At 38.4% G+C, this 18146-nt stretch overlaps 1 protein-coding gene across 1 annotated transcript in view; it reads right to left on the minus strand.

Moving 5' to 3' along the window:
* Positions 1–1061: 1061 nt before the first annotated feature.
* Positions 1062–18146, minus strand: part of GABRA4 (gamma-aminobutyric acid type A receptor subunit alpha4) — a 76464-nt gene continuing 59379 nt past the window's right edge. The window contains exon 9 of the mRNA XM_061584293.1: positions 1062–1592. Within this exon, the coding sequence (XP_061440277.1) occupies positions 1062–1592 (531 nt within the window). The remainder of the gene's footprint in view (positions 1593–18146) is intronic.

Consider the following 18146-nt stretch of genomic DNA (forward strand, 5'->3'; position numbering starts at 1 on the left):
CACATACTTAAACTTAAGATGTATTCGAAATTTAAACACAAAAACATCATGGCAAGTGAAGGAGAAAAACATTGTGGCAAGTGAGGAGAGAAAAACAAAAAATATCATGGCAAGTGAGGGGGGAAATCCATCCTTTTGGCACTGCTTAACAACTGTTAAAGGGTAAACATCATGTGATCTTGAACTGACCATTGCTTAAATGCTAAAACGATGGCTGAAATGATTTATGGTGAATGTACATGAAATGCAGGGTAATGCAACTGGCAAGTTGGTTTCAGTGAGAGCAGTTCCAGTTTACTAGGCAGGGCATACAATCCAACCCAAGCTAAGCACTTTTGTGTCCCATTGATATGAATGGGGCTGACTTAAATTGTTTAACTTGGGCTAGGTCATGTCCCCATTTGCCAGCCAAAAAGAGTTTGTCCAAGTATTTTACAGACACCTTACGACCCACCCAAGCTTAGTTAAATGGCATAAATGCCTGTGCACTGCACATATGAATCTGCTGAGTGAAAAATAACTGCTGAGTGAAAAATACCTTATTTGCATAGCTCTTTTCCCCTAACGCTTCCCCACATACGGCAAGTCCTTTTGCTTTTCTTCTCACTACCCAACTAGATGCTTTTTAAGGTGAAGCAAGACAAGCAATGCCTTTACCAGCGAAGGCCTGAATTACCTCCAAGTAATAGCTATCCCCAACTCATATGAGAGTGCGCATTTGGGAAAATCAGATCATACCTCTTGTTTATGTATATCTGTATGTCACTACAGTTGATTTGCTTCCCATCTCTGTTCTTCTCAATGGTCCATGTATTTTTGTTCAAACAGGAAGCCATTTGGAGAAGGCCCAGAAGATGGTGTTCATACTCCCCACCCACCCCTTACTAAGTTAATTTACCTAATAATATATGCCCTTTACCATGGGAAAACGAGCACAGAGCTTTGTTTAAAAAATAAGCATTAAAGGTTTCTTTTTTAAAAAATAGCTTCAAAAGAAGAAACTCTGCATTCAAATGTGTGTAGAATAAATTTCAGAAAAAACCTACTACATAGCAGCAAGACTACATGAGACTTTTTGATTTTTCCATGGTGTCCTTGGATAGATACACCACCCAGTAGACCATGTTAAATGCTCCAAAAGTGACAGGGAACAAAATGCGTGCATATTTGTCTATCTTACTGGTGCCAGAGCTTGAGGGTGGGGGAGGAGGAGGAGTGGCGGCTGATGACTTTGCAGACACTCCCAAAGTATTTGCTGTAGTCTGAATCTGCTCCAGTCTAGATCCAAGTAAATGATGAATGGATGGCGATCCACCTGTGGCTTGCTGCTGTATATATCCAGTTAAAACTGGGGTAGAGGGAGGAGCTGAAGGAGTAGCTCTTGTAGAAGCCAATGTTTCTGATATGCTAATTCGGCTGAATGGGTTTGGACTCGATGCCGGAGGAGATCGGGGCATAATGTCCGAAGGCCCCTGAGTTACTGCCGAAGGTGGCATTGAACTGTTTTCTGTGTCCATTCTCTTCACGCTCTCGGTTTCCGGATGTACTGTGGTGTTAGTTCTTTTTCTTACATTTGAATTTGAGTCTGTATTCTGCAATATTAAAAAGAACAACATCAGCAGCTCTGGGAAGAAATACTCACACAGAAGCCCACATAATCTCCAGCTAAGTGCAGATATGATAATATCCCCAAATTTAGGAATGTGGCTAGGGTGTTAAATGCAAATTTGTTGGTCAACATCAAATCTCGTATTCTCAAAACATACAGGCATAAATAATCATATGGCCAGCTAGAAATTCACTGTTAGTTTTCACCAGTGTATATTTCATCTCCACAAATTTTCTTTGTGATTTGGTGAGACAGATACCAGAATTCTGGTAGCAGAATTCCGAATGGTAGCACTTCACACTGCAGAACAGAGGGAGTCACAAGCTCATCTACATAAAGAGCTCCCTAAACCAGCTGATCAAGGCTATGCTACACCTTTCAGCCTTAAGAACTACTTTACATACAAGGAGGCTTTTCAGTGGGAGGGAACATTCCAAATTATGACCCCCTCCATCTGCAGTCAGAAGTGTTGCAGTCCAGTATTCTAACATCTCAATCTATAACTTCATTCTTGCGAATGGCCCTGAGAATTTGGGAAATCCCTGTGATACAAGCCACATCAACATTTCTGGAAAGGGACCAGGTACTCTGCTGTGTTCTAGCGCAATTCTGAGTCCAACTCTGGTACGAAATGTTTTCAGCATGCTGTACTTTACATATTGCATGTGGACTGCATTTCAAAACTGGCTGTAAAGCATGTTAATAAAAACTGAATATGGAAATCATCCCTGCGGCAGCACCTGCATGCGTATTTCAGTGTGAAACGGTACAGACTGACTGACCTTAATACTCACAGCTATGGGTAAATATGGCTCAAATTTGAATCTTAGTTATCAGTTTTCAAGGAGTAAAACAATCTTAACTGAATAAATACCAGATGTATAGCTCATCTGAACATTTCCTCTTCCTGACAAAATAAATCTTGATCCTAAATCATGACCTGTCCCAGTACCAAGGACCGTATGAATCTGAAGAATCTGTTATATTCCTTGAGCATTGTAGATATCTTTTTGTGTCCAGCATTGTTTTCTGATGACAAATGGTTTTACAACACAAACCTGTTTGTGCCTACTCAGAAAAAAGTCCCAATGGAGTTCAATGGAGATAACTCCCAGGTAAGTGTGTATAGGATTGTACTTTTTGGCTGCAACACTCTTATCTGGGAATTAAGTCCCATTAAGTTCAATGTACAGACATGAACAATGTACAGACATGTACAGAACTGTTAAGCAAATAAATATGGCTGACTACTATCAATTATACCTATTTTAAAAATCTGCAACCTGGAAGAAGCACAGGAACACAAGCAGCCATAACCCCCGATCTGCCCCATATTCAACAGCTGCAGCAGTACCAGAACCCTGGCAGCCCTCCTTGGAGGGAGGTGAGAAGAAGGACAGAGCAGCCTTCCCACTTCTAGAGTGACCAGCTGCACAGTGGCTCCTTCTGGGCTGCTAAGTAAAAAACAACAACACACACAGACAGCAGAAGCCAAAGGCCATGCTGAGGGCACATGCTGAGGACATTGCACTAAAGGCAACACTCGAAGGGTAGCATCTTTCAAGTGAGGCCATCCAGTAAAGCCAGACGGGCCAGAAATGATGGCCAGTTGGAAAGATAAGTTTATATTTCCTTTGAGCTTACTATCTGTATTGTTATTTTTCTCTTGTCACTACTCTTGTCTTGGATTGTCTTGGATCTTTTCTCATGGGTAAATTGGAGAGGACAAGTGAGAGCTGACAGGAGGCAGAGAAGAACCAAGTTTGGAAGAGACTCTTTTACTTTAACTCTCAGTGGGAAGAATTTGTTCTAAGAGTCACTGGAATGATTATTAATAAATTGAACCCAAATTAAATGGAGCTATGAATAATCATTTTCTAATAAATTTGAATATTTAAATATAGTACATTGAATGAATATCAAAGAAAGACTACAAATAATTGTTTTCCAATAAATTTGACTTAAATCTGAATTATCTGGAAAGTAAAATCTGCTATTAATATTTAATTGTAGTTAATTTATAAAGTTACTAATTTGTGCGTCAATCACTGTAAGAACAAAGGAAAATCAATTAAGTTTCAAGAGAAGGGTTAAGGAATTATCGGAGGGATATTGGAGAAGAGGAAGAGCGGAGGGGAACAGCATTTGTGAGAAAGGTCTCAGCAAGCAGAAAGAACAAAGCAGATATTTTAAAAGGTAAAGAGGAAAAGGAAATAGAAAACAGCAAACATGATATAATAGATGTGAAGACTGAGGGATGAAAACTGGGATTGGAAGAAAAGCAGAAACTGGGCTATGTATGTTAACAAGATTCCTATTGAAAATAATTTTAGTTGGAAGAAAACAACTATGGGAAAGAGAACTACAAAAACTAATAAAAGCAAAGATCCAACTCAAATACTAATAACTAAAGACCTGAAGTTAAATCAGGAGATCCCTCAGGTAGCTCAAACCAAAAAGAAGAAACCATTCATCAAATAAAAGAACAAGATATGGAAACTCAGTCCCATGCTTCAAGTTACAATGTGAACATTATTTTTATTATGTATTACATTTATGATGACTTTTCTTCACAACAGTGAACCCAAAGCAACTTAGGATCAATAAATAGATTAAAATCAATATAAAAAACTAAAACAAATAAAAAGTTAAAAAACACAGTACATAGATTGAAAAGGTGGTGAGACAGCCTACCTCCTAAAAGAGGCTACAACATCAAAATATCCCATTTTGTTCATTAGTGTAATACTGACAGTATTATTGATCCAGGTCTATCTGTACATGCAAAACACTGTGTTAATAGACTTAATAACAGCAAGGAAGACATCTCAACAAGTCTTATATCAGACCTGACTTAGAAGAAATTGAAAAGGATGAAAAAGAAGATAATCCCACACTTTTGATCTCCCTGAAACAACTGTTGATTGAGGAGCAAGAATTCCAAACAAAGACTACAACAAATTTGAGGATAAAGCATATGTAGAAGAAATAAGGAAGAGAGATGTTGAATTTAAATAATACTGTCAAGAAAGGGACAAAAAGTTTGAAGATGAACTCAGCAAAATCACAGGTCAAATAGAATGCAAACTGAACATTCAGGATAAAATAACTGAAGATTTGGAAAGTAAAAAGGAGCAGACCCACCAAATCCCAGAAGGCATAGAAAAATGAGTGAACAAATTATGTAGTAAAGAAATTCAGTACAAATTACACCTGAACAAAATGGGAATAAAACTGAAATACTTCAGCCAGAATCCAGGAAACAATTTAAAATTCAGAGTCCCACTGAAAATAGAAAATGATGATCTGGTAGGTTTTCTCTGAAAAACATTGACTCGCTGTTTAAACTTGGAATACCCAATTGTAGTAGACATAGAATCAACTGTTCAAATTGCAGCAAAAACAGCTAAAAGTTTGTGTAAGCCAAGAGATACCTCAGTAACATTCCTAACCCTCATGGTTAAAGAAGCTTTATTAGAGAACATATGGGCAAAATAAAAATTGCTGGCTGAAAATAAGATACAAATATACAACAACGTCCACCCGGAGATATTAGCTAAAAGAAAAGACTTTCAATTCCTGGCAGAGATGTGTGTCATAGGAATAAGATACAACTGGAATATTCCTTTTAAATTGAATATACTTATTAAGAATGAATGAGTTCCAATATATATCTTAAATGAGGCTAAACAATTATCTACCACCTTAGATAATTCCAGATATCTGCCACCAGTTTTCTACAAACTTCTCACACAAGATAAATATATGCTTTCACACATTTTTCTTCTCTCTCTTCTTTAAAGATTTTAACTATTAAAGATGAATTCTCTTAAGATTATTTCACTTAATGCTAGGGGTTTAAACTCAACATGCAAAAGGGAAAAAAACTGCCTATCAGCGGAAGCAAGAAACAGCACATAATTATCTCCTATAAGAAACATATATCAAACAGGGGGATGAGCTCTTTTTAGTGGTAAAAAGTGGTAAGAGGCGGTAACGCAGCCGAACACAGCCGGAGTTCGATTCCAACAGAAGGGGGAAGTCGAATCTCCGGTAAAAGGGGTCGAGGTCCACTCAGCCTTCCATCCATCCGTGGTCAGTAAAATGAGTACCCGGCATATGCTGGGGGGTAAAGAAAGGTGGGGGACGGAACTGGCAGTCCCACCCCATATATATGGTCTGCCTAGTAAACGTCACAAGACGTCACCCTGAGTCGGAAATGACTCGCACTACAAGTGCGGGGACACCTTTACCTTTAAGACTGGGCAAAGTTTACTCATCCTGTGATTAGAAGGGGGGAAAAACAGTAGCTATCATAATAAGGAATAAGAATAATAAGAAGCTGTTTAAGATAGGACCTCATAAGGTCTGTTGTATTGTTCTATGGTCCTATTCTTAATGTTTTAAATTGTCTTAGTATTTTAACTGTATGTTTCATGGTTTTAATGTTACGAATAGTTTAATTCTATTTTAATTGTATATTTTTGTATGTTTTTTACCTATATGTAGTTTTTATTTGTAAGCCGCCCTGAGTTCCAGTTTTGGAAAAAGGGCGGCATAAAAATAAAGAGTAATAATAATAATAATAATAATAATAATAATAATAATAATAATAAAGGACCCCTAACATTTTAGTAATTTGTGAGAAAGCAGAAGCCGGCCTTTATATCTTGCTGAAGATATTAGTTAATAGTTATAAGTATACCATAGTATATTGTCTTTACATCAATTATTAGACAAGCAAAGTTTTTCCGAAAGAATCAAGACTATTAAATTCAACTGAGCATGAAGAAACTATCATAGGCAGAGTCTTCAGTGGGATAATGTCCACAATGTTCCTCCTGCTGGGAAGAAGGGCGGGATATAAATCAAATAATAAATAAATAATAAATAATGGGTTTTTCCTATTCTAGATCAACATTCAGAACTTAACCTAAGACATTCTTGAAAGTCTTATGACAAAACACACCTGCTAGACGTATGAAGGTTTTATCATCCAACCTTAAAAGACTACATGTTTATTACAATGTACACAAATTTTATTCAAGAATTGATCTTTTTTCTATCTTCAACACTCATAACACAAACAAAAGCTACAGAGATACTTCCAATGACTTATGCTGATCATATACCTCTACGGCTTACACTGGAACTAATAAAGAACTACAACAAGAAATCATGGAGAGTAAACAATATTTTACAGAATGAAAGTGTAAAAGATGCTATTCAACAACATTTAGATTTTACTTTGAACAGAATGTCACTCATGAGGTACCCTGGCCAGTAATTTGGACTCCACCAAAGCTTATACCCATGTAAAAAGCTAATAAATTGAAAAAGGAACTATTACAATGTATCGGTAATAAGGAGTACAACCATAAACAAAATAAAGATCCGAAAACTTGAAACCAACTTAACATTCTAACAACACAATATCAGCAGATTCAGACAAAAAAGTTGGAACAATATATTAGCTCAGTCAAAAGAGATAGCTTGAATTTGGCAATAAGCCTTCTAAATTAATGTCAACTTATCTGAAAGATACTCAGCTACAAAGATTGATCCCTTCAATTAAATATAACAGAATGGCAACATCTTCAACAATTTCAGATCTTCTATAAAGATCTCTATTCATCACAAAACCTGGCAGCTTCTGAAATAGAACAAATATTTGCAAAAATCTCTATGCCAAAAGTCACAGAGGAAGATTTACAACTCGAGGGACCTATATTAGAAGAGTAAGTAAAAGATATCATCTCAAATCTCAATAAAACCCCAGGCCTGGACAGATTTATAGCTGAATTCTTCAAACTCTACTCTGAAATGATAACACCACAATATACTGCAATGACTAATGACTCATTGCTTTAAAATAGCTTCCTTCAACATGGTCAGAGGCAATTATAAAGGCAATTTTAAAATCATATAAAGATCCATCAATACTGCAGTCTTATCAACCAGAGTGTTACATCTATTCTTATTAAAAGATTAAATAATTTCAAAATATATACATCAAGACAAAAATTGGCTTTATACAAAGCTGTAAACTGTGAATAAACGTGAAAAGACTGGTTGGTTGTTAGGATTTTTTCCTTTTTTGGATGCAGAGTGGAGTGGAACTTTCTTACCAGGGCCCTATAAGAAGTGAATGTAGGTGCCATTTTTAAAATGTGCATATATCTTCTCTATAAAGATCCAAAATCTAAAATCTACATTAATAACTATATACCTAACATGGTATCTGTTTGCTGAGGAACAACGATCTTTGACATATTTCTCAAACCTTTGGCAATTTCCATATCATCTATTAAGAAGATTAAAGGAATTAGATATGGGACCAAAGCAGTAAAAATATTTTTGTATGCTGATGATATAGTATCATACGTATCCCAGCCAGAACATTCCTTGAAATAAAGCATTAATGTTCATATATAGAGTAAAACCTCAGTCTATAAAGAAAATATTTTAAAATCTGAATTCTTTGGAGTTAAAATCTCAGATGAACTACAAAATAATTTATTAGAAACAACTAAACTTAATTGGAAGTTTTCTCCTAAGGTATCTGGGAATTTGGATTCATCCAGATTTGGGCCTAATGAAGGAATACAATTGTAACTTAATTTCTTTGCAAATGGAGAAGGACCTAAAGGCTTGGGAAAATACTCACTATCTGGGCTGGGAAGAACGTTGATTCTCTGAATACCTTCCACAGCACCCCTGCACACTGCAAAGATTTCTAGCTATATTCTAGCTATATTCTAGGCACACAATCAGCTCATATGGAACTGAAGAGGCGAGAAAATATAGTTTTACCTCTTATTCACCAGATCACTGTGTTCTGTAGGAGAGGGCAACCTGCAGATACCATGCTGGAACTGGGCTTTTAATGTGGCAGTACCTACCCCTTTGAACTCCCTCTCATTACGTATTAAACAGGCACCATCTCACTTGTCTTTTCAGTGCCTATTGACCTTCCTCTTTCAATAAGCCTTTTAAGTGGAATTTTTTTTAATTCCAGTCAGTATCTGAATTTATTTGAAATTTTTTTATGTATGCGATTGTTTTAATATGCATTGTTTTTAAAAAAAGCATGTAATTTTAAAATTTGTTTTTATATATTAAATTCTTGTAACTGTTTTTATATGGTTTTGCATATGGTTTTTATTGTTTCATGAACCTGGTTTGAGATGTTTCATAGGAAGTGATTCACAAATGAAATAAGCAAATTAGAATACATCAAACTCCTGCACATGGCAGAGGAGGTCTGATAGAGTGATGGCAGACAGCTATCTTTCAGGAAGTCATGTCTGCATTTACTCATCTTCTCACTGAAGAAATCCTGAGGCGCTTCTGAAGAACCTCAGGGTTCCCTGGAACATAGTTTGGAAATCATTGTCTGGGGATTAACTCTGAAAAATGGTCCAGAGAGATAGCTGCGTTAGTCTGTTGCAGCAAAAACAGTAAATGGGTCTTGTAGCACCTTAAGGACAGATTTGTTGCGGCACAGGTTTTGTAGAATTGAGTCCACTTAGCTCATCATATGTATGAAATCTTATTTTCTGTTAGCACATTAAACTTACACACACACACAGTCACACACAGAGAACATGAACAGAGAATGACAACATGCATTGGGGGTGCAGGATCATGGACACCAACCCTGCCAATGTCCCCATCCTGATCTATCTACTCCAATCCCCACCTTCCCACATTGAGCAGGGAGGTCTGAAGGATATTTCTCAGCATGTTTGGCTGACCACATTCCTTCTTCATGGGTGGGTTATGTGCACATTCTCCATGACGTATGATCATGAATGTGCAGAATGACCAGTTGTTATGACTATTAACTGCTCAATTTACATTCTCAACATATACACAATAATTAAAAGGTATAGGACATCTCTCCTGCCTTGCATCTGATAACCTTTTCCCTGTTATTCTCTATACTCTTTCTCCTTTTCTCTCTGTCATGTTGCCTTTCCCCTTTCCTTTTTAAAAGACCAGTGCTGAGAACCACCACTGCAAGCCACCTTCATTTAGGATGCCACCCGCCTTGCGGATGAATTCCAGACCCCAAAACTGGAAACCCACCAGCTTTGAACAGTGCAGGGAAACCAAGTCCTACGTGGCATTTTGCACTAAGGTTACTGTTTTGGACTGGGGCAGAGTTGCACAGCTAACAGGACACTCTGCTAACTTCAGCTTTGTGGGTCACAAGTCATGCAAGCATCCATTCCCATTTGGAAACAAAAAACAGTCAGCATCCAAAGAACCCCAAAGAAAGAGGAAAAAATCCCAAAAGGCTGAGAAAAAAATATTACTGGGAAAAGCCCAATGTGTTTCGGCCTCTAGTACATTGGACCTTCGACAGGGGCTATAAAGAAGACAATAGGCTACATTAATACATATAAATGGACAATTATAAATCACAACACAGTAAAGCAGTACTTAATGCTGTATTTTGTGTTGTGATTTATAATTGTCCATTTATATGTATTAATGTAGCATATTGTCTTCTTTATAGCCCCTGTCAAAGGCCCAATATACCAGAGGGTGAAACTTGTTCGGCTTTCCCAAGTAATAATTTTTTTCTTAGCATTTTGGGATTTTCCCCTCTTGCTTTGTGATCCGTTCCCATTTGCCATTTGGGGCAGAAGGGATTAACTCCTTGCTGAGTGGGGATTAGCACTACTGATGGGCAAATTTTCCAAGATTTATTCAGATTGGGATGATATTGGGGCTGACAGTTATGAGCAAAATTGGAGTTAAATGCTAAAAAAAATGCTTTTGGGGGATTATTTTTCCCCAAGAGTTCCAAAAGTGACACTAATTGACAGCCCTGGAGCTCAGTCCAGGCTTCTCCACCTAACCTGGACAGCATCAACTCCTTTCTCCCTTTCCTCCTCCTTGGCAGTGGCAACAGGGAGGTCTCTCTTGCTTTTGCCCCATTCTCACGCAGGAAACACAGCTATGGCATGTTGCCACTGACAGGAACCTTGAGACATGTCATTTCCCCGGTGTGCCTGATCAACGGGCTCAAACATTTTTACCAGGGCTGGTGGAGAAGGAGAGAAGGAAATCTCCTTCCCTGCTGCAGCCACCACAGCAGGCAAGCAAGTGGGTGGGTGAGAGGGAGGACTTATCCGAAGGAGAACTCAGGAACAACAATTCTGAGGGTGGGCATTATGAACTGATAAGGTCATCATTTTCTGAGTCAAGGAATGGCAAACTTTGGCAATCATTAATTCGAACAAGAATTCTTACTGCCACTATGGCTTATGAGTGCTGACTCAGCATACCTGATGACCTCCAGAGCGTTTTCCTAAATTCTGCAAATGCTGCGTTCCTAACGCATTTTTGGATCAAGAATAAGACGACTAGAGACTTGATGGCCACAGTTACTAGAGTACTTTGTAGCATGTAGTACCATGTTTAATTCCAAATTGCTTCTCTAGCCCCACCGCCCCACCCACAGATGTACAAACATGTCGTTGGATGTATAAACCCATCCCCACTTTTCAGTGTGGCAATTTGTTAAGGAGTTCATACTCTTTTGAAACAGGGGAAGTGGGCTGTGAACACTCTCTTTGTGCACTAGGATATAGTTATGTGCGGGAGCTGGTACTCAGGGAGTTTGCTGTAAAGGGCAATAATAGGCAATGGCTGGGCAATGCTTGGCAATAGAACGGGGAATGACAGTGGATAGATAGAACAGGGAAGCCAATGTGGTGCTCTCCAGTTGCTGTTGGACTACAGCTCCCATCATCCCTGCTCATTGGCAATGCTGGCTGGAGCAGATGGGAGCCAGAGTCAAACATCATCTGGAGGGTACCACATTGGCTATCCCTGGGGTAGAGCAAGGGGAAGGGGAAAGAAAAGAAAGTATAAAAGAAGTTGAGGAGAGTGAAAGGAACAGCATGTCTACAGAATGCCATGCACCAGGGGTTCTCAAACTGTGACCCGTGGACCCCTGGTGGCCCTCAAGTTTCATTCAGGTGGCCTTTAGTATGTCCACATTAAATATCCATATTGATTTTCATTGCTTCTTTCATTTTCTATATTGTATTTTATTGTATTCAGATGCTCTTGGGGGTCACTGATTCATAGGGTTGCCATAAGTCGTAATCGACTTGAAGGCACATAACAACAAATTTTATTGTATTACAATTTGAATTCTATGAATTACAATATAAGTAATAAAAGAAGCAATTAAATGCAATTAAAAAGTCATGTAGCATCGATCACAGCACATTACAATTGCTAGAACTTGCAGAAAAACCATAAAGTGGTCCCCCAAGACTCGCAGAAATTTTCAAGTGGTCCGTGGCAAAAAAGGTTTGGGAACCACCACCATACACATGGAGTCCACCATTACATGTACATCATAATGTGACACAGGATATGCACATTTACAGCTGAGCTTTACAATTCTTTAATCTCAAAAAAGGGGGAAGGATACTGTATCATGGGTGAAGATGTACACCAGGGTAGAGAACCTTTAGCCCCGCAGATGTTGCTGAGTTACAGCTCCCATCATCCCTGGCCATTGACCGTGCTTGCTGTTCCTGATGGGAGTTGTAGTTCAGCAACATCTGGAGGGCCACCTATTGTTCCCCCACCCCTGACATACACACAGCATTCATATGATGCACAGTCTTGTTTCTAACAGTGTTGACCCAGCACAGTCATTGCTACCTAAGAAAAAGTCATTTATGCCACTGAATATTCTAAATGCTGAAAAGAGCAAAAAAATGTTAGGGAAGGAATATGTGATTTGTTTCCAACAAGAATCATATACATTTGAAGAGGAATCCAAAAGCTGTAATATGATTTTGTACAGCAACAATAATATCTAATAAACAGGAAAGCTCCTGCATGTGGCCTTTTGAACCCTACTGCTATAAAGTACACTGCCAGTTTTTCTGACTCCACTTGAGAACGTGCTGTGTGAATAGACAATATAGGCTTATAGTGAAAGACAGAATTGTTAAAAGATAAAGGCTTCTTTTCCAGTAGCTCTGCCTGATATGTTATTATTATTGTTTGTTTACTGGGGTGGTGATCATGCCATTTGTTTTTTATGAACAAGGTGCTGTTTGGTATTGTCCCCCACAGAAATGGATACAAAACATGTTGAAATGCAAATCCTTTCCTTTTGAAATCAAATCTCAAATGCATTATTCTGGGGGGTGGGGGGGGGAGCTTAATTTTCCTCAGGTATGTTCACTGTGGCGGCAGTCAGCTGAAGTTTCATCCATCTAGTTTTTATTTCAGGTAGGCCGAAACTTGTAGTATTAAGCACAATTGGCTTCTGAAATTTCCTCCTGACGCCACTCCCATCCATCAAAAGCAGATAGTCTTTCCCTCTCCTAAACAACAGCTGAAATGTTTTGTATATTGTTTGTTCATTTTTGAAAAAAAAGACTACTTTTGACAGTCAGAAACAACACTATTTTGACTTTTTAATTTATCTCAAGGACTTACGCAAAATGCTCCTTTTACAACACTGTCGCTTATGAAAATCTTATCAGCTCTATTTGGCACAAAGGTAGGATAACTAGGCAAACATCCTTGCAGGCATGTATAAATATTGTAATTAATGCCACAGCCATCTCTTTCCAAATGGAAGCACATTAAATTGACCGTGTGTAATGCAATGGAGTATGCCGTCGGCATAATTTGCCACAAATCTGTCTAATCTATTGTTAAACATTATGGCAGCTCTATTCAGTAAGATTGCATGGCTCACCTTATGGTTCAAAATCTATCCTGATTCAAGAAGGAAAAAAGAAGAGCAACTAATCTCTCTGTTACAAAAACAACTCACAGATCATTCACTGTTCCCATTTTACCAACTAAACAGTATAGGTATGATTGTCACCAAGCAAAACTGGTGCTCAAGTATGAGTCAATTCAAGTTCTTCAATTTTTAACAAGGCTTGCCCATTAGAAACAGCTGCTTATCCACAGTGCAAATGTGGAAGAAGAAGAAAGTCTTCTGAGCCTCCATAATCCTCCACCTGAACCAGAAAAGGATTAGATTGTTTTGCATGTATTACCAGCTTATAACAAGCAAGCCAATTTTGCACTCCAGTGAAGTTGGATTGCAAATTAAGCATGAGCTGAAAATGTGCATCCTAGCAAAAGTTGAGATTTAAAGCAGTCAGTTCACTGACCTATTAATCAGCACCACTAAAATGACCAAAACAACAATGGAAACAAACAAGTAAAAAGTATACTGTAATATATCTAGAGAGCAAGACAGAGAACACTAGAATATCCTGGACATGACATTATGTGATAGCTTGCAATGGGTAGGGAAATTTTCACATTGGGAAGCATGAAACATGGAATCATAGAGATGGAGGTCATCTTTACAAGCCACCTACTCCAACTTTGCTCAGTGCAGAAACTCCAAAGCTAAAGCTAAAGATCTCCAGTGAGGAAAGCCCACCATCATCCCTCTTAAGTCAAGCCTGGGGAACTTGTAATGGGAATTGTAGTCTAAAAACACTGGGAGGGTCACAGGTTCCCAATTACTGCTCTAAGTAATTGATACCATTGCTGAACTCTTCTTATCATCAAAATGTTTATTCTAATGTTCAGCTGAAATCTCCTCTCCAGTCTGAATTGGTATTGTTCTGGGAACTGTACCCATGTGCCTTTTCTTCGTGTTCTTCATAATGACTAAATATTTCACTCATATAATTTTGGATATTTATGATGATGATATGATATTTATAACTTAAAACTTAGGTACTATACCAAAGCTTAAAGAAGACAACTCTGTCCATAGACTTACAATCTAATATGGGGGTCACCAACTCGGCACCTGTGAGTGCTGTAGTGCCCATGAAGGCTTTCACTGGTGCCCCCAGGAAGGAGCCCCAGACTCTGAGCTTGTATTTTTTTAAAAGTAAGTTTCTAGCTCTCCTAGAAAGAAAGTTCTGAAGCAAAATGTTCTGGGACCCTTCTAAGCAATTTCTGTGAAAGTCAGGCAGTATTTTAGCCACTGAATGAAGTCAGAGCTATGACTGATCTGAGTCATTTGGACACTAGGCAATAGGAATTCCTGGAATCCTAAAGAGCTTCTGTTTTCCCCTCCTCTTTAGTGCACTTTTCCTGCTTCGGTCTTATTTTCCAGCAGTCTTTGGTATCTCTGTAGTTTGTCCTTCATTTTTTTCCCTAGCAGTCAGAATCCAACTTTACTGTGCTGGGTTCATCTGAGATCAGGTACTCCCTTGAAGTTATTTTCGGCAAGTGCTACTACATGGTGGATGTTAAAAGAATCCCCCCTGAAATGGCAAAAGCAAAATATGAAAACTTTGCAAAGAGGCTCAGGCATATCTCCTGCTATGCAAGAGCTGATTAAGAATTCAGCCACTAATTAAAAATTCACTGTAAGTCAGTGCAATGGTATACATGTCTACTCAAAAATCTCTGTCTGTTTAATGGGCTTATGCCCAGGTACTTGGGTACAGGATGGCAGCCTGGAGTTTGTTTCTTGTATTAGACATTAGGAAGATGCAGATTTGTGGCAGCCACATGTTTGTCATAACATCTAGTTAGGTCCCAAGAGGGATTTTAATGAGAATCATGATTCTGTTCTTCATACTCCTGGTTTAGGATCCTCTTATTTTATGCCAATAAATTATATTTTTAAAGATGTACAGATGTTGTTTTTTTAAAAAAATCTTGTGATAAAGCTTTTCATAGTGAATTAGGTCACAGCAAAATGTTTCCTTTTCTGGTAATTTCCTAATCTTTATTAGCACCATATTTAACTCTTGCCATATACCCCTGGAGAGTACAGCTTAAAAACTAGGTCAGCTTCCAGCAAAACCTCTCCTACCTCTCAGTGCTTCAACTAAAACAATATATTTTCCAAACTGAAAGTTGGTAATAATTCCAACTAGCTCAGTTTCTTCTTAGATTTTCTAGGCAAGTACCCTATGTTGGAATTACAGGTTGGGTTTTGACATCTGTTCCAAGCCCAGTACAAACTGAGGCATACAAATTATCCTACCTCAGATTTTTTTTCCTGTTCTGCTAAGTATGTTTCTTTCACAATTGTCCTCCAATACTCTGTTCAGTCATACACTATAAGTAATTAGGTCACTTTTTGCCAAAAGTGGGACCCAGAACAACTACAGCAGGCCTGCACAACTTGTGATCCATCAAGCCAAACACAGTCTATTGGTTTTGTATTGTGGCTCATGAGATACTTGACAATCTTTCTGTTTCTGGAGTCCAAGGCAGGCAACAAAACTCAAATGCTCATGGATCATCTCTAGGGCAGGGGTAGCCAATGTGGTGCCTTCCAGATGTTTTGGACCACAATTCTCATCAGCCCATGATACCTTCTGATCATACAGCCATGAGAGTGGCTGTATACTATAGTCAGCATGGATTATTCACATTCCACAATGTTAAATTGAAAATACCCCCCATGCCATTCTGATGTTTCCCATAGGCTCATTTCAAAACAAAACCTTACAAAACTTATAGTCCTGAACTCAGGAATGCTTGCTCAACAACCCTCTAAATTTTCATGGTGATACACAAAACAGTCAGAATCAAGAGTTCAAAGTGTAAAAACAAGAGGGAAAAAATCCAGACCCCTGTTGGACTTTTTTCTGTCAGAGTTCTCATAATTTATTAAAATTAATTAAAAATCAGCCATGTTCACAGAGTACCTGTTATCCTATTACTGACCTTGCCCCATATTCTGACCTTCATCTTCTGCAGTTTAAAAGTTTTAAAAAATGCCTAGCCGATTTTTAATTAATTAAAGAAATTTAGCATTGCAGTCAATGATAAGTTCAGGCATGCTCAGTAAGAACCAGCTGTCAGTGTTCTAAAAGCCAGACTCACAGCTGCTTGGCTTGCCTAATCAGGGGGCCACACCCACTCCAGATTTTTATTTCACTTTAAACAGTCATGACTTCCCTGAAAGAATCCTGGGAAGTGTAGTTTGTGAAGGATGCTGGCTCCTATTCCCCTGACAGAGCTCCAGTAGCCCCTTTGCTTTGTTTCCTGTGTTCCTAAAGCAACATCAACAGGCTTAACTTGAAATGTCACTATAAGCAAAAAGACTTTCAGATCAATCCATTTTTCCTATTGCTGATCTTCTGAGACATCTTCTCCAAGCTAGACAGTGTGTGTCAGAGTGTTTTCTTTTCAATTATCTTCAAACTGCAATAACTATAAATATTAACATCTGCAAGCCGATTACTGCTTATGGATTTGCCCCAGCAAAGAAAATTAGAACCCAACAGCAGTTACAGGCCAGACGAACGGTATACGTAACCCAGTTTGATTTTAGGCAAAGAATCGCACAAAGCTGGATAGAAGAATTGGGCCTATGAATTTTGCATGATTTTCTGACTTGTGGGAACCAATTATTCACTCGCTGCTTCAAAAAATATTGGTAACAAAAAAATAACAATTTAGGTACAGCAGCACAGCAAGCCATTGTTTTAATGCTATCATTTTATGTGAAGCTGGGGACAAATAAAAGATGGAGAATCTGGAAAAAGTGCAAGAAAGGGTGATTGCCTTTGTAGTGACCATAAGGAAGGAACTAATAAAACCAATGTAAGGCAGTGTCTGTGCATATATAATACAATAACGTTACCAAATTTAAATTAGCCTGCATGGGAGGTGTGAAAACTATAGTCTTTGGAGGCCTGTTAACAAAAGTTATTGCACCGGGCTGACCATGAAAAAGTTTTAATTGCTTATGCTTTAGGCAAAATGGTGGGCTGGGCTTCCCTGGCAGACTCCCGGCTGAGCCGGCAGGGTCCCAGTCCCGCCATGGCAGAGGGGCTTCTGCCAGCAGAGCCCATACTCTGCCAGGACTCCACCATATCCAGCTCCCCTCAGCCTGGTATAAATATGAGTTGGATTGTGCCCTTAACCAACTCAAAATCTCAGATTAATGGAGCTGATAAACAAAGGATTTTAGGATTTTGATGCATTGGCAGGTTGAGCCAAATGCTTCCTCTTTTCTCCCTCAATAGGAAAACACAACATAGCTTTTCCTACCAGCTGAAACCCATCCCAATATGACTTTTAAACTGAATCATCTACATGCCTGAACTTGTTTGCTTTTAAAGCCGTGTGTTTATTCAAGTGTATTACTACAAAGGGGAATATTCCATATTCTCAAATGTGATGGAAAGGTAAACGCTAAAATATTTTTCCATGTAATAATACTTTGGGAATTACATAGTCATAGCTACTTTAAAGATAAAATGGTGCTGGGATAACAGCAGTATATGGAGGTCTCCTGAGTCCAACAGATTCCTCATTTTCCAGATGAGATGAGAATGTTGTCATACCTTGCCCTTCCCAGTAGAGAACTGGGAGAAGATCACATAAAGTATGCAGATCTGAAATGCCTTGCACAGCCATCTAGCAGACACATTAATTCTAGATTCCATTCATTTTTTCTCACCAGTAGAGGGTTGGGGTGGAAGCCTAAGAATTAGCCTTAATTTTATTTTAATTTTTAAATTAAAATGGTTAATGTAAT

The sequence above is a fragment of the Rhineura floridana genome, chromosome 9 (assembly GCF_030035675.1).
Source record: "Rhineura floridana isolate rRhiFlo1 chromosome 9, rRhiFlo1.hap2, whole genome shotgun sequence".
NCBI classification, from domain to species: domain Eukaryota; kingdom Metazoa; phylum Chordata; class Lepidosauria; order Squamata; family Rhineuridae; genus Rhineura; species Rhineura floridana.